General features: G+C 46.5%; 1 protein-coding gene across 1 annotated transcript in view; it reads right to left on the bottom strand.

The window, feature by feature from the left end:
- Nucleotides 1–665: 665 nt before the first annotated feature.
- The window catches only part of LOC120928974 (cyclic nucleotide-binding domain-containing protein 2-like), a 387861-nt gene continuing 367182 nt past the window's right edge, over nucleotides 666–21344 (bottom strand). Inside the window, exon 15 of the mRNA XM_040340130.1 lies at nucleotides 666–937. Coding sequence (XP_040196064.1) covers nucleotides 839–937 — 99 coding nt within the window. The 3' untranslated portion in view covers nucleotides 666–838. The remainder of the gene's footprint in view (nucleotides 938–21344) is intronic.

Here is a 21344-nt window from a genome sequence, read left to right as displayed (position 1 = left end):
TAGACCAATTGCTGTCATCTGGAGATCATTTGTATTGCAAGTTTTTTCCATCTGTTTGTGAGTAATTTTTTAACTTTACTTTTAATAAAATATACCTAAGGATAATGCACAAGGTTGGTGCCCCCTCTTTTATTTTTCTATTTTGATTGCTACTGTAGGATACCCCTATCCTTGAGGTTAGCAAGGCATGTGGCATTATCCACTACGAACTCTAGTCCACCTGGTAACTCACTTGTGCGCAGGGGTGTTTGTTTTTCTGCTATAAAATATCTGTGTGCCCACCTGTGTGCAGTTTTCTCCTTTCTTGCCTCCCTCCATTTTCCTGCCAACATCATTTCCTGTTTAACTAGCCTTTATGAAAAAGTAAAAAAAAAGCAAAATAGCATTTTATTAGAGGAAGCCCAACTTCTGAATTCTAGAGAGTAGACAAAATGTATTAATTCATTCATTTATTCCATAAAAAAAAATCTATAAAATAGCCATGGCAACAATATGAAAACAAAGTTTACACAGGGGTAGGACTGTTGGTGATCCAACAGGAGAACAGAATGGGCAAAATGACCAAGTCTCATAAAATAAAGGAAGGAGAAATTATGGCTACCCCTTCTCTTCCAAGAAACTCAGCACTACCAATCTGTAACAAAGCATCAGTCCAAGCCGCCCTAATCTTACTGGGATAGCTCCAGAAAGAGAAGGAGAGTTTGGGATAGAAGTTATCAAATATAAATGACGCCTTTCTATGTAAAGTTAAACAGAGGGTTGAAAATCTCATGTGTCTCGTTTTTAAATTCTGAAAGGATTAACCATCACTGTAGGTTGTTTTCGGCAGCTGATAGAGTCAGTGATGCTTTCTGATGAGCTGCGATTTATAATCTTGCCATTTTATGTAATCGTGCATTTTCTGCTGCAGTATTTCTTTGGTAGGGTATGGCTGAATCTGTAGAAGAAAAAAAAAGTCCGTTAATCAGCTGCTTCATTCAGTAGAATATTGCACATTTGTTTTGGACAAATTACTGTTGATGAATATCATGGTAGTTTCCAGTTTTTACAGAATGACAGTTGAAAAGGAAAGGACAACCAACTGATGGCAGAAAGTTACATTCAATGGGGTAGATTCAGGTAGGGCTGCGCACTCTTACGGCGGCGCAGCTTTCCGTTTTTATGCTACGCCTCCGTAAATTAGTTGCGCTACGCTTCATTCACGAAGCATTAGCTCCGTAATTTGCGGGGGCGTTTCGTAAAAGTGGCCGGCGTAAGCGCGCGTAATTTAAATGATCCCGTAGGGGGCGTGGATCATTTAAATTAGGCGCGTTCCTGCGCCGAACGTACTGCGCATGCTCCGTCGGGAAAATTTCCTGACGTGCATTGCGGTAAATGACGTCGCAAGGACGTCATTTGCTTCGACATGAACGTAAATGGCGTCCAGCGCCATTCATGATTCACTTACGCAAACAACGTAAATTTAAAAAATCGCGACGCGGGAACGACGGGTATACTTAGCATTGGCTGCGCCTCCTAATAGCAGGAGCAGCCTTACGCAGAAAGCGACGAACGCAAACGACGTAAAACTCGAACGCCGGGCGCGCGTACGTTTGTGAATCGGCGTGAGTATGCAATTTGCATACTCTACGCTGACCACTACGGGAATGCCACCTAGCGGCCAGCGTAAGAATGCAGCCTAAGATACGACGGCATAAGAGCCTTATGCCAGTCATATCTTAGGCTACAGTCGGCATATCGAGCTTTCTGAATACAGCAAGTCGATACACCTGCGCTACTTAGCAATTACGCTGCGTATCTATGGATACGCAGGCGTAATTGCTTGCTGAAGCCACCCCAATATTTTTTTGAAAGTTCAACCCCTGTGCAAAACTCTTTTGCTAGATTCAGGTAGATTGCCGCAACTTTAAAGGGTCACTAAAGGAAAAATATTTTTTAGCTGAAATGACTGTTTACAGGGCATAGAGACATAATAGTTAACTGATTCCTTTTAAAAATGATTAAAAATAGATAAAAAAACAATCATATAATGTGCCTGCAGTGTAGTTTCGTTTTTGCTGTTGTTTGCTGGTTCTCTGATGTACAGAGAGCCACTAGAGGGCAGTCAGCCAATAGAGAGCAGTGATACTTTGTCTAAAACTCCTCAGCACCAATCCAGTTTCGTTTTACACACAGTAATCACACCTCCTTGATTAGTGACCACCGTGAGAAATCTCCCAGTACTGTGGTCATCAGGAAACAGGCAACCAGGAAGTGTCCAAAACAGAGAGGATTTACAGCAACATCAAAGCAAAAACGAACAATGAGGACATGAAACCAGGACTGCAGCAAGGTAAAGGAAGCTATTTAGCTGAAAAAAAAAATTCCTTTAGTGACCCTTTAAGGCGGCGTAGCGTATCGTATTTACGCTACGCTGCCTTAAGTCTGAGAGGCAACTACTGTATTCTCAAAGTACTTGCCTCCTAACTTACGGCGGCGTAGCGTAAATGCGGCGGGCGCAAGCGGGCCTAATTCAAAATAGGCTGAGGAGGCGTGTTTTATGATAAATTTGTTTGACCTGACGTGATTGACGTTTTTTTGGAACGGCGAATGCGCCGTCCGCCTACATTTCCCAGTGTGCATTGCGGCAACGTACGCCGCATGGGCCTATTGATTTCGACGTGGACGTAAATGACGTAAATCCCTATTCACGGACGACTTACGCAAACAACGTAAAATTTTCGAATTTCGAAGCGGGAACGGCGGCCATACTTTAACATTACTTTTCCAACTATTTGATGGAATAACTTTAGGCCTGATAAAGCGTTACGTAAACGGCGTATCTGTACTGCTTCTGCCGGGCGTACGTTGGTGAATAGGCGTATTTAGTGATTTACATATTCTACGCCGACCGCGATGGAAGCGCCACCTAGCGGCCAGCCTAAATATTGCAACCTAAGATAGGACGGCGCAAGCTTATGTGAATCTAGCTATTTTTTTTTTTATTTTAGTATTGGATAGAGTGGGGAAGGATTATGCCTTGTACACACGATCGGTTTTCCCGGCAGTAAAAAGTCCGCCGGGAAAACCAAGAACCTGCTCTGCAGCTTTTTCCCCTCTACGTACGGCCAGTTTTCCTGTCAGGAAAATTTGAGAACTAGCTCTCAAATTTTCGTTGTCGGAAATCCTGACAGAAAATGCCCGATGGGGCCTACACACGACCGGAATTTCAGACCAAAAGCTCTCATCGAACAGTTGTTGTCTGAAATTCAGAGAGTGTGTACATGGCATTAGAAAATTAGAGTTAGGACTAAAGAAAGGGGTTTGCCTTGACAGGGCATGTAGCTTGCGTATGTATTTGCAAATTTGTACAGACTAAACCCCTGTTTTTAACGCATACTGTTAGATAGGTCAATTCAGTTGGTCGCAGCAGGTTGGTTGGTAAGTTTGATCTTGGAAATCTCTTTGTATTTGTGTGACATACGTCGCCCTTCCAGGGCTCCTTGCTGCAAAGTTATAGGTATTTGTGGCCACTTGTTTGTATTTGGAATATATTGGTAAGGCAACACACTGACACCTTTGCTGCTATATGCTGGGTGTTAAGTGAGCCCCTGTACCTTCAAGGAGGGGTGGGCCCCTTCCAGGCTCACCTGCCCTCTGTCTATCCATTAGAATGCATGTGCTTCCATTGTGGTGACTCTCAGAAGTTAGAGTTAGAACTATTATTATTATTATTATACAGAATTTATATAGCGCCAACAGTTTACGCAGACTACAGAAAGTGGGGTGCCATGACGGGGCTTGAAGCTTATGCATTTATTTGCAAATGTGTGTAAACTAAACCCCTGTTTTTAATGCATATTGTTAGACAGTTCAATTTGGTTGGTCGCAGGCTGGTTGGTAAGTTTGAGCTTGGAAATCTCTTTGTATATGTTTGACATACATCAGTTATAGGTGGGTGGGGGCAGGGGCCACTTGTTTGTGCAAAGCTGCCACTATTCCAGACTGCTGACCTATTTGTTGTGCATTACAATTTGTTGCATGATATCTCAACATTAACTCCTGTCAATCCTCTCTCCAGGTGCTTTAAAGGGGCATGCCCACTGTGTTTAACCCTTCGTTTAGCTTTTTCTGAACTCTATGCCTTAGAAATTCACACTGCTTTTGCATGCCAGCGTTAAAGGACCCCAAACTGAGCCTGCAGATGTTAACATCAAAGGGCAATTCAGATCTTGTGGACAGCACAAGTTTGCTGGTAGTGTATCAAATTCTCAGGCCTAAGCCTAGCCCCTCTTAACTGAAAGTCCTCAAGTGAACTAGCCTACTGTACTTTTTGTTACCCCCCCACAGTCACCCGGGGCATAATTTCTCAGTCTAGAGAGCTATTGTTTATGCTGTTGGTACTGCAGTACCTGCAGTGTACCTGCGTTAACAGCATTGTATTTGTTTTCTCAGGTATTGACACTGAATTACTGATTCACTGTGTTATCTTTACACAATGCAATCTGCTTGTTTTCTAACAGTCAGGCCGCGTACACACGATCGGTCCATCCGATGAGAACGGTCCGAAGGACCGTTGTCGTCAGTTAACCGATGAAGCTGACTGATGGTCTGATGTGCCTACACACCTTCGGTTAAAAACCGATCATGTCAGAACGTGGTGACGTAAAACACAACGACGTGCTGAAAAAAACAAAGTTCAATGCTTCCAAGCATGCGTCGACTTGATTCTGAGCATGCGTGGATTTTTAACCGATGGTTGTGCCTACTAACGATCGGTTTTGACCTATCGGTTATCAGTCCATCGGTTAAATTTTAAAGCAAGTTCTAAATTTTTTGAACGAAGGTTAACTGACCGATGGGGCCCACACACGATCAGTTTGGACCAATAAAAAGGTCCTTCAGTCCGTTTTCATCGGTTTTGACCGATCGTGTGTACGCGGCCTCAGTGTGTTCCATTCTTGTGTGACTGCTGGGTGTTCCCAGCCAAGGTATTCTGGTGGTGCCAGTAGAAGTGAGGTTCCAGCTAGGGACAAAGAAAGAGCAGAGGACCCAATATAACCAGCGGCTCCTGCGGAGCTAGCTCTACAAACATATATGTGAACGGACTTAAAAGGTAAATGCACAAGACCACATCGGTGTGTCAGAGACACAGATCCGTGGATGTTAATCCTCCACAGATCTGCTCTGGATCTTTTGGACTCTGATAAGTATTGTGACAGGAAGTCAGGTAAATCTGTGGGTGTTGTCACAGACGGGACATACATTTCTGCCTTGTTTAGACAATACACCAAGTGTTATTAGGCGTCGGCTGGAAACATAGCCAGAAAAGGTCTAAGGGCGTTGGAAAACTTCAGCTGTTCAGAATGAGGCAATTAAGGCCTCTATAAGTAATCCAGAGGATTACCACTGAATTGATGCATCCTGGGGCTTTGTGAGAAAGGAGAGCAGTGTACTGAAAGTCTTCTGAGGAGGTGAGGAGGGGATTGATTTTTCTGAGTGATAAAAATCAAAAGACTATTGTTTTCCTGCTGTATGACCAGCAGTGTCTGCCCAGCACTAGGCTGTACCAGACCCCATAGATAGGTTCCTGTGTGGAAGGAAGACGCCCCAAGTGGCCAGGGTTTTTTATGTTATGTTTTTATGTTTATGCTGTTTGGATGCTTGCACTTGTTTCCAGCAAGATGGAAGAATAAACCAAAATCTTTGTTTTCAACCATCTTCGACTGCCTGTCTGTATAAATTCAGTGTGTAGTGAACCCATCCAGGGGATCACACACCCCGCTACCGAGCTAACCCCTTACAGTATTGAGACTGTTCTCAATACTGTTGCTCCTCCTTCCAAAGTGGAGACACCTCAAGACAGGCAGTGTGTTACCACTAGGTGAGAATATCACCAGCCATGATTAGAGTGTCTGCATTTGGACCCATGAACCCGCTTCTTGGACATACGATTTTTCTGTGCAGCCACTACCTGTGCATCCACTTCTATGGGCTGCCTGAACATAGTTCCAAGGTGGACACACAAACATCTGCCAGGAGCTGTGCATATCTGACTGGGCCCTAAAACAATCTAGAATAGGTAGCGTACAGCATGACATACAGTATAGAACAAAAAAGTCCAGAGTAAGTAACATACTACACGACATAGAGAATAGAAGAGCTCAGGATAGGTAATATACAGCACAACATAGATAATAAAACAGATCATAGTAAGTATGTACAGCACTACATAGAGAATAAAAGAGTCTTGAGTAAGTAAATTACTGCACAATATAGATAATAAAAGAGTTCCGGGTAAATAACATACAGCACGACAAAGATAATAAAGCAGTCCAGAATAGGTAACATGAAGCACAACATAAATAATAAAACAGTAAATAACAAACAGTACAACATAGAGAATAAAACATTTCAGAGTAAGTAACATACTGCATAAGAGAGAGAAAAAAAACAGTCCAGAGTGAATTTTGTACAGCACAACATACAGAAAGAAATAGTCCAAAATAAGTAGTGTACAGCACAGCATAGAGGAGGGGTCTTCAAACTATGGCCCTCCAGTTGTTCAGGAACTACAATTCCCATCATGCCTAGTCATATTTGTGAATGTCAGAGCTTTACAATGCCTCATGGGATGTATAGTTCCGCAACAGCTGGAGGGCCGTATTTGAGGATCACTGGCATAGAGAATCAAACAATGCTGCGTAGAGAATTTACAGCACAACATAGAGAATTAAACAGTCCAGAATAAGTACAGTGTAGTTTGTTAGCATGTTAAACACATTTGTGGGTGGGTTAGCACCCCCTTCTGACCAGAGGTTATTTTCACTTATCAGGGCCCCACATCAGAAGGGAAATGTCATGCTTACTCTTCCTACTGGTTGACCACCATGTCCCAGCACTGAAATGAGACAGTTCTGGGGAGACAGTGCACAACATCAGTCTACCTACCCAGGGCTTGTGCTACCTGGGTCCAAGAATTAAAGAAGTCCAACCTGAGCTTTTTAGGCTGGGCTTCTCCTCTGGGTCACAGGGGTGCAATTAGTTTTGCACTCCTGTGACCCATTTTCAGCAGAGAGCAGTCTGATGCCCACTCTCCGCTGATGTCACTGCCATCAGTCGAGGCAGCGGGTCATTCCGACTTCTTAGTCTGGATCCACCAGCTGCCTTGATTGATGGCAGTCTCAGCAAGCCGATGAGATGGCCGCTCCCCGCCCCTCCACACAGAGAATGCAGGTGAGAGTGGGTGGCTCCGTGGGTGACAGCGTGGGGGCGGCTCCGCAAGTTTGCGGGCGGGCGGCTCCGCAAGTCCGTGGGCAGAGGGGGGGGGTAGTTGGGCGGCTCGGTGTTTGAGCGCTGCTGGCCAATCAGGGAGCCGGCAGGCACGGGAGCAGGGAGATGACATCATCTCCCAGCTCCCACCCTGCATCCTTGCAGTTCTGCCCTCACTGTGCAGGCAGCCGTGGGTAGCAGAGAGAGTACATGATCTCTCTGCTGCCTGACTTTGGGACAGAGCACCTTAGCAGGAAAGTGGCACAGCAAGTGACAATCTGCAACGTGTGGCAGGCGACGTGGCAAGTGACAATCCGTGATGTGGCAAGTGACAATCTGCAACATGTGGCAGGTGACATGGCAAGTGACAATCCGTATTTGGTGGCAGGTGACGTGGCAAGTGACAATCCGCATTTGGTGGCAGATGATGTGGCAAGTGACAATCCGTATTTGGTGACAGGCGACGTGGCAAGTGACACACTCGGGGCTCCCACTGATTCTGCATTATGATGAGTCGAACTATTTAATTTTATACTACAATATAATAATAGAAATAATGCGCTTCAATCATCCTGAGGCCATAACAACAATGGTGCCGTGATGATTGAAGCACCAATACCAGCCATTTCCCTGATAAAATGCCCCCCCAAAAAAAGGATTTTCTGGCAGTGCCCCTCCCGAGACTAGACTCTGGATCTGCCCCTGGTTCCACAGCTCATTTCTCCAATATGTGTGGAGGAGCAGAGAGGAGAGACACTGACTGGAAGTCAGCAGACGGCTGTGGTAGTAAAGGGGGGTTTCAGACAGAGGCGGCAGTGGTGGTGAGGGGGTTTAGTCAGAAGCAGCGGTAGTGGTGGGATCAATGGCGCTTACAGTGTCAGACGTGCCTCCAGCGATGCCTTTACCAACATGGGGCCTCTGCTCACAGCAGAAAGCTCCTCCTCCTTCACGCTGTTGGCCATCAGCTGGGCATGCATTTGTCTGTAGCAATGGGGGGGCGGGCGGGTCCGCTGTGTGAGCGACAGGGGCGGATCCAGAGTCTAGTCTCGGGCGGGGCACTGCCAGAATTTTTTTTTACGGGCAATTTATCAGGGAAATGGCTGGTGTTGGCGCTTCAATCATCACGGCACCATGGTTGTTATGGTGTCAGGATGATTAACCTCATAGCGAGCAGTGCACGCACATTTACGTCTAGACAATGGAACGGGCAGGCAAAAGGACGTACTTGTACGTCCCTTTAAATTTGCCGCCCAGCGCTCGTGGATCTCAGGAACTCGATGTTCCTGGGTGGCCTGCGATGCCTTAAGGCAAAGGCAGAGGATTGTCACTTGCCATGTCACCTGCCACTGTAGCGGATTGTCACTTGCCACAAGTTGCGGATTTTCACTTGCCATGTCACCTGCCAGACTTTGTGCATTGTCACTTGCCACAAGTTGCGGATTGTCAATTGCCACAATGTCACCTGCCACACGTTGTGGATTGTCACTTGCCATGTCACCTGACAGATGTTGCGGATTGTCACTTGCCTGCTACAAGTTGCAAATTGTCACTTGCCATGTCACCTGCCACACGTTGTGGATTGTCACTTGCCACAAGTTGCAGATTGTCACCTGCCTTCAGATGCGGATTGTCACTTGCCACATCGCCTGCCACCAGATGCGGATTGTCACTTGCCATGTCACCTGCCACAAGTTGCGGATTGTCACTTGCCATGTCATCTGCCACTGTAGCGGATTGTCACTTGCCTGCTACAAGTTGCGGATTGTCACTTGCCATGTCACCTGCCAGACTTTGTGCATCTCCACTTGCCACAAGTTGCGGATTGTCAATTGCCACAATGTCACCTGCCACACGTGGATTGTCACTTGCCATGTCACCTGCCACACGTTGTGGATTGTCACTTGCCACAAGTTGCAGATTGTCACCTGCCTTCAGATGAGGATTGTCACTTGCCACATCGCCTGCCACCAGATGCGGATTGTCACTTGTTATGTCCCTGCCACAAGTTGGGGATTGTCACTTGCCACCAGATGCAGATTGTCTCTTGCTACATCACCTGCCATAAGTTGCGGATTGTCACTTGCCATGTCACCTGCCACACGTTACGGATTGTCACTTGCGACTTCACCTGCCACAAGTTGCGGATTGTCACTTACCACAACTTCACCTGCCACACGTTGCGGATTGTCACTTGCCTGCTACAAGTTGCAGATTGTCACTTGCCATGTCACCTGCCAGACTTTGTGCATTGTCACGTGCCACAAGTTGTGGATTGTCACTTGCCACAACGTCACCTGCCACACGTTGTGTATTGTCAATTGCCACGTCACCTGCCACACGTTGTGGATTGTCACTTGCCACAACGTCACCTGCCACACGTTGTGTATTGTCAATTGCCACGTCACCTGCCACACGTTGTGGATTGTCACTTGCCACGTCACTTGCCACGTCACCTGCCACACGTTGTGTATTGTCAATTGCCACGTCACCTGCCACACGTTGTGGATTGTCACTTGCCACGTCACTTGCCACGTCACCTGCCACACGTTGCGGATTGTCACTTGCGACAATGTCACTTTCATTCTCCCTGCATCTTTATATTTCTCTTAAACAGGAGTATTGTTTAACATACCGTAGTCCATACACATAACTTTGCAGAAGACACTGAAGAGGACATATGATGCCTTTCCCAATGCTACTTTCCAAAGTTTTACTAAACCTAAAACGTTTTTTAACCTGCATTGTTTGCATTCAGATAAAAATGTTTTTAGTTTACCTGTTCCACTGACGGCGCATGCGCCGTTTGGGAAAAACGTCAATCACGTCAGGTCAAGCCTGATTAACATAACACACGCCCACCTCTTCAGAATTTGAATTAGGCAGGCTTACGCCGGGCTATTTACGCTACGCCGCCGCAACTTTCTTTTAAGAATACGGCACTTGCCTGTAAAAGTTGCGGAGGCGTAACGTAAATAGGATACGTTACGCCTGCACAAAGAAGCGCCATTCTTCCTGAATCTACCCCATAATCATTCATTCTAAAGGCAACAATATTTTTACTCTCCATTTCCTGCATGTGCATTAATCCTAGTAATCGCCGGCTTGTGTATGTAAGCACAAACCCTTTGTGTTTTGCCAATCCTGCTAAAAAAGAAAGCCATGTGTGCAATTTATGAACCCTCCCCTACTTATAAACTTAGTCAAACCTAGTGGGTAAAATAAAAGCAGATTTATGGAAGAAAGCTAAGTATGTCTTTCCATTGAATTATTATGTTTGATACAGCTGAGTGTATCTGCTGTGTACATTAGTTGTATATCAGGCAGGTGGGTCTAGTAAATGAAAAAAAAGTTCTCTGGGAACCAAAAGGTCCAATATGTTTATGTCAGGAGGAAAGAAACATATGAAATGCATCAAGAAGAACATAATCAGGGAAGCTAATGGATCTCTTTATAGGATGTTAATGTGCATTGCAGGAAAAAACAAAGTTAATTTATATCCTGTTGTTCTGTTTCTTGGTCTATAACATCTCATGCTAAGAGTCAAGAGACGTTTGAGTCATCAGATTCCATTTTTAGGTACATTAGGGCTTCTTTTCTAGAAATCTAAATTAAAGAGACACATGCCACTTCCCACTGAATAGGCAAAGTGAAAGAGTCAAGTGGTGCCAAGTCAACCAGGTGCGTAACTGGTTGACTTACCTAATATAAAAAAAAAAGAAAATTGAGCGCACTCCCAATGTGTACCTATACGTGATAAATACTGGGGGGGGGGGGGGGAGGGGAATAAAAAATGTGAAATGACTAGAGTCCAGGAAAAGGGTTAATGGATGTACATTAGTTCATGTCAATGTCCATAACACTGTGATGGTAAAACTTCGCTAGATGGCAGCCAGCTGACAGATGAAGTGGTCTGTAGAGCAACAAAAGAAGAAAAAGCGGCGCCTTCTAAGCGTAGCAGATGAGAATTTATTTTAAATGGCAATGATTTAAAAAATACATACTCACAAACCGAGTATTAAAATGAGGCATGAAGACATAAAGGTTGTCATCCGCAGAAGTTCCGGTAGGAGCAGTCGTCACTCGTGCTGAAACGTAGCTGTATCCTTGCCACAAGCAGCAGCGGTGGCGGGAACCGAACACTCTCGGAACCAAAGAGAAGGGAGCTGGTTTCCACGGTGTGCTGCAGTTCTGACTTCACTTCCGGGTGCGGGAGGATGCGCGCGTTCAAGACATGCGTGTCTCTTCATCAGGCATTCAAAGGCGCCGCTTTTTCTTCTTTTGTTACCTAATATTAAGAAGCTCTTACATGAGAAGGGTACAAACTCTCCCAGAGTCTTCTGTGATGATCTGCATCATCCAAGGTAGACTTCTATCTGCAGAGTAAGCTGAGTCTGATAGTCTTGTGATAGGACCAGGGCCGGTGCTACCACTAGGCAAACTAGGCAGCCGTCTAGGGCGCACTGCTGCCTAGGGGCGCCCAGCCACTGGTGTTCCTACTCTCTTCTCTATGCAACAAGCAACTGAGTTTCAGCATCAACAGGCAGCCGCTGCTCTGTTCGCACATAGTGTCAGAGGTGCAGCGGCAGCGGAGGGCTGTGTCTGTGTCCCAACTCCAGAATGAATGGAAGCAAGCAAACATTCATTGATGGGCACTAGTAGGCTGCATTGATGGGCGCTGGTGAAGCTGCATTTGATGGGCGCTGGTGAGGCTGCATTTAATGGGTGATAGTGAGGCTGCATTTAATGGGCGCTAGTGAGGCTGCATTTGATGAGCGCTAGTGAGGCTGCATTGATGGGCGCTGGTGAGGCTGCATTGATGGGCGCTGGTGAGGCTGCATTTGATGGGCGCTGGTGAGGCTGCATTTGAGGGGTGCTTCATTAAAAAGGTAGGGTATACATGGGCAGGACAAAGGGGGTGGTGTCAGGGGTGGAACCAATGGGGGTGCAGCAAAATTAGGTTTTTCCTGGGGTATCAAAAATCCTTGCACCAGCCCTTGATAGGACCCAGTGCTTGAAGGAAATGCTTTTCCCCTCTGTTCACCGCTTCATTACTCATGGGCTTGTGTGGGCAAAAGTGGAATTGGTGCGTTGTAACAGGGAGGCATGTTTAGTGACATGGGGGAGCAGTGACGGGGGAGCAGTGGTAGAGATTGTTGGATTGGCAGGGGTGCATGTGAAATGGGGGTGCAATGGAGGGGGTGCTGGGTGACAGAGGGGAGAGGTGCAGTGGCAGGGTGATTGGTTACAGGCAAATGCAGAAAGAGGGGGTGCTTAGTGATAGGGGATGCAGGGTAAATGGGTGATGGGTGACATATGCGTAAAATGTTAGGGATGATGGGCGACAGGTGTGTGAGCGTGGTGCAACGTAATGTGTGGCAGGCAGTAAACCAAGTCCACGTTAGATAATAGCAATATATTGTAGAAGGGTCCGACACAATACAGCTAGACTATGTGGGTAGGCATAACTGCCCAGAGCCACTTATGAACTGTAACAACGAATTAAAACAGTGGTCTGACTGGTTTGGTTAGTTGGGTCATCTGGAGCACTTACTCCATCTATGGTGGGCAGCACTTCACCCGGGCGACAGGCGGTGGGGATCATGGGCGGCTTTCCCTTCCCCTGCTCTCCTCCGTGGACAATGCGGTGGCTTCCGTCTCCTCCTCGGCAGCCAATCGGAATGCTTCCCCTTTCGGCCAATCGGGAAACGGGTCCCGAACCCGCTTCCTGATTAGCCGGAAGGAGAATCAGTGTGAATATAGTGAATATACATTCGCTATTATCACACAATTGGGTGAGTTCGGATCGCAGTGCTCTGTGCCCCAAACCCACCCTATTTTGAAGCTCATTAGAGCCTCTGGCTTTAATCACGTGCTTCAAAAAAACATCCCCCATTGAAATCCATGCTTTCGGTGTCCTGCATGAGAGCTAGATGCATGGATCGGGGGGGGGGGGGGCAATGCCTGTGCACCCCTAATGGATGGGCCACTCCTGAGCCTGGCCAGTCCACACCCAAAGGGGATGCTTCATGAAATATGGTAGACTTAGTCCCTGCACTGTCCATGAACTTTTCAAACCAATTAAGCCAGTCAGGGAACCTTTCCCTACATTAGCCACTCACATAAGGCATGCAAAACCTGGGAGCCGGAGCCATAAATAGACTCTACCTGACCCAAGATGGCCACTGAAGTCACATGAGGCACCAGCATCCAATCAGTCTGTTCCTCCCAATTACTTCCCCTTCTGCATTGCCACTTCGGTTAATTGACACCTACAGTGGGGAGTATAGACTGCACCTGCCTACATGGCGGTTAGGTTGTAGGGGTGCTGCATGACAAAGGAGTACTGTTAGGGCAGTTGAGATACAGATTGGGAAAATTACAGGGTTGGGGGTGACAGGGGAGTGCAGTTTCAAGGGTACTGGCTGGCAGATGTGCTGGGTGACAGGGGGTGCAATTGCAGGGGTTCTATGTAACAGGGGATTACAGTGGCTATGCTGCCGAGTTCTTCACAGGCCTTAATACTTTTAAGCCAGAAGGGTGGTCTCTTTGACTGAGAAGAACACCTCCTAACATGCCATAGGCTCCTAGACTGCATTACCCACTGAACTAAGGTAAGTACAAAGGGCTTTGGTCACCATTTAGAAGACTTTTTTCTTGGGTAAGAACCAGTCAGGTTTTGTCAGCTTGGGGACACATAGCATGACTTCCCCATACTTCCTGTGTTGTCAAAGGGAATGGAAGTGAGGTGATATTGCTCCCACAAGAACACAAAGACGCAAGTACTTTTTCTTTTTCTATGAAAGTGGGAAAGTATTAGAACTTATGCTGGGTTTTTATTGATGCTTGGGTCCACATTGGGGGGATTTCTCCCCAGTTCCTGTGTGGTTATCAAGAGAGAATGTAAGGGGAAATGTATATGCAGTGTCATGGATATGCAGTAATGTCTGGCAGCTTACCTTCCTCTCCATGTGTTCACCTTAGAGGCCAGACTCTCTAATCTGGCCGATTTATCATCTCTCCTCCCTGTATGGCTCCACCCCAGGCCATCCAAGGAACTCTATATTAACCAGTGCACTGCAGGTCTGCCTTGCTGATCAACGTTGTTTGTTAAGCATTGTGTTCCTGCTTGCCGTGTGCTATGTTTATCTCTGTGTACCGATTTTGGCTTGTCCCCGACTACTCCTGTTTGCCTGTGACCCTGACCCTTGTTTATCCTTGTCTGCTTGTCGCCCCAACCTTGGCTTAACCCTTCACTATCTCTTGTGTCCTGAGTGGCTGCTTCCCCTCTATCCCCACAGAGCGTGACCTAGGGGACTCTGGGGGCGACGACCTTGCAGCTAAAGCCATCCTTACCACTAGAGGCTCTGGTGAATACCAGCTGGATCTTAGACTCCGCGCGCTGGAGAATCTTGGGCTCAAGCTTCCTGTGGGATCCCTGTTTGTGCTCCAGTGGACCTGTCCTCCATATCCACTCTGTGGTCCATCCGCAGCAGCCTGCCATAGGGTTCACTACCTTGTGGTGCACTCCTGACTCCAACGGGGTGCATTTGTTATCTGGCCACAGGTGACCTGACAACCTGACAGAAGTGCTAATTCTTCCCTACTTCACCACCCACACTTTGTGAAATTGTCATATTAAGATATCTCAAAGCTGGAATTTATAATCAAGGGGGTAGCATAAGGGGTTGCAGGGGTTACAATCGCAACCCCACATCTAGCTCAAGGGGAGCCCTGCAGCCTCCCTGTCATAATATCATATCCTCCACAAAGTCCAGCTCCGATCTGCCCTAGGGCCCCACAGCCATGTACTGGGCTTCCATTTTGCCTTCCACAGTCCACACCCCTCAGTTCTCATTGGCTGGAGAGAAGCTGTGATCCATTTCCTGAATGGAGAGGAGCACAGAGAGAGAACAATCCAGGATGGGAAATTGTCAGTGCTGGCAACATGGAATGGTAACCAAGCTCAGCGAGTTAAAAGGAGGGCAGTGCCATCCTGTAGCCACGATGGGACCGATGTCACTGGTGAGGTAAGACCTTGCATAGTGTCTCCGAGTCACCAGCTGGGATTCTCTGTACCCCCACCTGGGGATGTCTGCTTACTGCACCTCCCTGACAACTGGGGGAAAAGACACACCTCCGGGAGGTGACCTTCCCCCAACACCTGCCAACACTGACAGAGAAACCTTTAGAAATTGCTAAAACAAATCCCTTAACACCCCCTGAGGGGCTGCAGGCTTCAGATTGTGTTATATGGCCTTGCCCCCCCCCCCAGATCTAAGTTGTGCACCCCCCCAAAGTCCCCTGACCACCCTCTACACCCTGGATGCTATGCCTGGCTGCTGAGCTCCTTTCCCATTACAGCACACTATACTGCTTCTCCTCCGCAGGGCTGAAATCACATTCCTTTACAACGCAGCTAGTCTGCCACGATCTGCACAGGGTACAGTACAGTATATCTGCCTACTGCAGCTACGAAAAATCTGAAATAACTTAACTATTATTAACTGTTAAATTATAGGTATTGGAATTTTCTTTAAAATTTGGCTGTAAGTGAACTAAATAAATACAAATGTATCCGAAGTAACGAATGGAACGTAACAAATTAATAATAAACAATTGTAATGTATTATTATTTATTAATTTGTTCCATTCCATTTGTTTCGATGCAGCATTCATTATTTCGGATAATTAGTAAATTTGGACGAATTCGTATTCGTTTCGATTCGTATTCGACACTCGGAGAAGAGCCGCAGGTGGGTGCCGCTCGGGGTAAATGGGTGGTTGTTTACCGCTCCCTCCCCAAAAAAACACCAACCGCCACTGAGGAGCTCACAGTTAGGGTTGCCACCTGTCTGGGATTCACCCAGACAGTTCAGGTTTGGAATCATGTGTCTGGGTTTCAGACAGCCTGAAACCCAGACACATTATTCACACTGGACTATGGCTTCCCAGCAGGGATGTTAGCTGCAGTTGTCTTAGCTGAGAATGTCTGTTACACTCTTTCATGGTGCCAAAAGCCGGCACTAACAATCCCCCCCACACACACAGACAGGAGAGGAAAGCGGGCTCAATATACACCTCTTACAGCTGCCCCTACCCCTCTGTGTCTGCCCACATTCCAATCCCCTGCACTGTGCCTCAGAAAAGGAAAGTGCGGGCCGGGAATGTGAAGTCCACCAGCCTCAGATACATCTGGATGAGAGGTAAATCTGGGTTCTCAGAGCACCCCTTACATCAGCGTTTCCCTTTACAATCAGGGTTCCCAGAGCATCCCTTATGTTAGAGTCCCCATAGTTCTCCCTTACATCAGAGTCTGCAGAGTCTCCACTTACAGTGAAAGGGAACTCTGCGAGTTTAGATGTAAAAGGGGAACTCTGTGGACTCTGATGCAAAGGGGGACTCTTGCTATTAACTTCATATGATTAGAAATTTTATTTATTAGCAAAATATACTGTATGTATATTAAAAAATTGCTGTGCGCCACTAAAGTGTTTGGGCTTGACTTGAAGAAAAGGTGGCAACCCTACTCACAGTATGCAGTAAAAAAAAGTAATTTTAGTGCAGAAGAGGACTGTGCAAGACAGAAGGAAATAATACAAGTAAAAGGCGCAAGAAATCTAAAACAGTATATATCCCATAATCATTAGTTGGTGTGTAAGCATAATATTAGATGCACAACGAGGCACCAAGTCCACAATCCCTATGATTGTTTAGGAGGAAGTCCACAATACTATTTAAGAAGAGGAGGGGGAAGAGAGAGAGGGATAGGAAAAATCCACGGTCACAGCTGCCATCAACGAGGAACAGAGACCATGTTCCCAATAATTGGAAGAGACAAAAAGGGGAGAAGAGGCGCCTCTGGGTGCAGATTTTTTACAAGTTTAATATACAATAATGTATCACAAGCAACTCACATTTAAGAAGTAAAAGGAAGGCACGCGGCTTGATGCGCAAGGAAGTGTCCAGGTGGAGGTGAAGCATTCCGGTAACGTCATCCCCCTCCGCCTGGACACTGCCTTGCGCCTCAAGCCTTGTGTTGAGGATAAACTCCACCGCAGCCGGATACCATCCATCGGTGTACGAGAAACACCATAGGACGCACACAGACAGGAGGAGAACAAGGGATTGACTCTGCTGAGGACAACCCCATGCTTTGGGATATTGTAAAGGTTTGTTTTTTTATTTTCTAAATAGGTTCCTTTAACCACTTGCCGACTGCCGCATGCCTATTTATGACGACAGAATGGCACGGGCAGGCAGATTGGCGTACGGGTATATACATTTAAATCTGCGGCCCAGCTGGCGCGTGCACCCGCCACGTGCCTCGCGAGTGCGGCCGCGGATCCCTGGAACTCGATGTTCCTGGGAGTCCCGCGATTGCGGTCGGCAAGAGCAGAACAGTGTAATGCCTTTGTAAACAAGGCATTCCCCTATTCTGCCTAGTGACACTGTCACTGATGACCGTTCCCTGTCATTGGGAACGGTCATCATTGATGTGTCACGTGTAGCCACGCTCCCTAACAGTAAGAATCACTTCCTAGGGAACACTTAACCCCTGCAGCGCCACCTAGTGGTTAACCCCTTCACTGCCAGTGTCATTTTTACAGTAATCAGTGCAGAAGTTGGGTATAACCAACGATTGTGGTGGTGGCCACTTCCTGTGGGGCTCCTTGAAAGATAATTGTTTAAATTGTTCAACAACCCCAGTTGAGTGGAGTTGGCATTTGAAACAACATCTTGTTTTTAATTAGATCCGAGTTCTTCTTAGAAATAAATACCTATTAAAATATTGCTTCTTACATTTAACAGAATTTACTTTCATTTGCTACAGACGTGTTCAGACTTATTAAATATGCACTTATTATTCATATGTTTATTCTTCAAACTCCGCGAACGTTAATGATATTTCACTTACACTGTAAATCTTGTTTAGCCGCAATGTTTTTTTTTATAAACATTTCAAAAACTTTCAGACGGCAGACGTATCAATGGCTCAGTGCCGGTATCAAGCTCAATGTCTAAAAGCGCTCGACAGGTGTCAACCTTAATGGAATCACCATGTCAAACTCACCCCTTTCCCACCTCCTTGGGAATTACACAGACTACTGAGACAAACCACTAAGAGTGCATTACCATGAAAACCACATTACACAGTAAATGACTTCAATTGGGTTTGGTTGTTTAATCAAATCAAAAATGAAAAGCGAGATTGCCAAAGTTACTAGTTTGCCTTAACGGAGCTGAGAAGTCATTGGAAGTTAAATGTTATGCTATGAATTTTAATGATATTTATCTAGCGCAGGCAATCAGAGGGGAAATATACCTAGAACTTAAAAGAAATTATAATCTTATGAAAAGTAATTTTAATTAAACCTAGCAGATCTAGGAGATGAAAAAAATGAAAAAAATAAAAAATAAAAATAACAAAGTCTTTGAATTCAAGATTGTTTCTTTTTCAAGCAGGTAAGACTTTGTGTATTTAAAGTTAGTGGAGAGTACAGTAAGAGGCGGTTCACACAGGGGCGGCATTACTTTGGGGGGTGGGGCGATCTCAAGACGACTTCAGAGGCGACTTGCAAAATTACTTCTGTATTGATGTCAATGCAAGTCACCCCGAGTCGCCCCCAAAGTCATACAAGAACCTTTTTCTAAGTCGGAGCGACTTAAGTCGCTCCTATTAGAACGGTTCCATTGAACAAAGCGGAGCACGACTTGTCAGGGGGCTGAGTCACCTGACAAGTTTCCCCGTGTGAACCGGCTCTAAGTAAGGCCTGGAGAAAAAGACAGAGGCCCAGATTCAAGAAGCTATTGCGCCCGCGCAACCATAGGTTGCGCGGCGCAATAGCTGTTTTGCTCCCGCGTAGCGAATGCCCCTGATTCAGGAACATCGCTACGCGGACTGCAGCCTAGGATATGACAGACATAAGCCTCCTTATGCCTTCATATCTCAGGCTGCATTCTTGCTTTGGCCGCTAGAAGGCGCGGCCATTGTGATCGGCGTATAGTATGCAAATTGCATACTACCACCGATTCACAAAAGTTGCGCGGGCCCTGCGCACGCAAGGTACGGAGTTTCCGTACGGCGACTTTAGCGTAAGGCTGCTCCTACTCATAGTAGGAGCAGCCAATGCTAAAGTATAGCCGCCCTTCCCGCTCGTGAAATTAAAATTTCACGTCGTTTACGTAAGTGATTCGTGAATGGCGCTGGACGCCATTCACGTTCACTTAGAAGCAAATGACGTCCTTGCGACGTCATTTGCCGCAATGCACGTCAGGAAAGTTTCCCGACGGAGCATGCGCTGTTCGCTCGGCGCGGGAGCGCGCCTAATTTAAATGATTCCCGCCCCCGGCGGGATCATTTACATTAGGCAGGGCAAATTAGCATAGCGCCCGCGCAATTTACGGAGCTACTGCTCCGTGAATCGCGGGCAAATCGAAATATTTGCGTGGGCGCAGAGCAAAAATCGTTGCCCTTTGCCCACGCAAATATTGCGCGGTTCTACCTGAATCTGGGCCAGAGCATTTAAAGGGCTAAATGACCGGCTTGTAGGGGGACAATGAGCACAAGGGGTTGCAGCTCAACTCTAAGCAAATAGCCAAATACAATTCAAACACATGTATGGGAGCTACTGTCAGGGAAGGCACACATGTGCGTATGCGCATGGTTCCTGTTAGACCTGTTTGTGGCCGTTTAGCGGGTGCGTGTGCATGTACGAGCGCGCATTGGTGCCAGGCAGGCCATTTAACCACTTCAGCCCCGGAAGAATTTACCCCCTTCCTGACTTGCGATTCGGCACTGCGTCACTTTAACTGACAATTGCGCAGTCGTGCGACGTGATACCCAAACAAAATTGACGTCCTTTTTTTCCCACAAATAGAGCTTTCATTTGGTGGTATTTGATCATCTCTGCGGTTTTAATTTTTTGCGCTATAAACAAAAAAACTAAAATTCTGAATTTTTTTTTAATTTTTGCTATAATAAAAATCCCCCAAAATATATAAAAAAAACAATTCTCAGTTTAGGCCGATACGTATTCTTCTACATATTTTTGGTAAAAAAATCGCAATAAGCATACAGTATATTGATTGGTTTGCGCAAAAGTTATAGCGTCTACAAAATAGGGGATAGTTTTATGGCATGTTTATTTTTATTTTTTTATTAGTAATGGTGGCGATCAGCGGTTTTCATCATGACTGCGAACACATCAGACACTTTTAACACTATTTTGGGACCATTGTCATTTATACACCGAACAGTGCTATAAAAATGCACTGATTACTGTGTAAATGACATTGTCAGGGAAGGGGTTAACCCCTAGGGGGCGATGAAGGGGCTAAGTGTGTCCTAGGGAGTGATTCTAACTGTGAGGGGGCTGGGCTACGAGTGACCCACAGTTTACCACCTGCTAAGACCCAGTCATTGACTAATTATCGATCTCCCAGGGGCAGCAACCCCAAGAGAACTAGAAAATTCCCTGGAGAGAAAAGAACAATCTGGAAAGGCCTCACAAACATTTATCCCCTCCCCAGTCACCTGCTGGATACCTTCTTCCGGGGGATTGGCTGGGGCATGATAAATATTCATACTGGACATTTGACTCTCCCTGCCCTATAGTCTAGAAGGGAGAAATCAAACACCCAGCTAGGAAACCCTGACCAGAAACAAACAATAGATTACTGTCCCACTGATTGCAGTGAAGCCAAAAACGAAATTAACCACTTGACACCCGCACGCCGTCATATGACGTCCAAAACGGGGACCTGTTATCCTGGGTGGACGTCATATGACGTGATGGGCTTTGCGGGGGGGATATCTCAATGATGCCTGCACCCGGAGGCATCATTGAGATATCATTTTTTAGCGGCGGCGATCCTGCGCACCGTAAGAACGATCATAGCGGCGGTTCCGCCGCTAGATCGTTCTTACAGGCGGCGGGAGGGGACATCCCCCCCCTCCCGCCGCCATCCGGTGCTTCTCCGGGCTCTCCCGTCCCACCGGGGGCCCGGAGAGATGATCGCCGTCCGCCGGATGTTTGCCATAGAGAAGACTGGTGACGATCTGGTCACCAGTCATCTCTATGACCGTCGGAGGC

Source organism: Rana temporaria, chromosome 2, assembly GCF_905171775.1.
Source record: "Rana temporaria chromosome 2, aRanTem1.1, whole genome shotgun sequence".
NCBI lineage: Eukaryota > Metazoa > Chordata > Amphibia > Anura > Ranidae > Rana > Rana temporaria.
The sequence above is the reverse complement of the archived record's forward strand: the minus strand, read 5'-3'. Positions and strand labels throughout refer to the sequence as shown.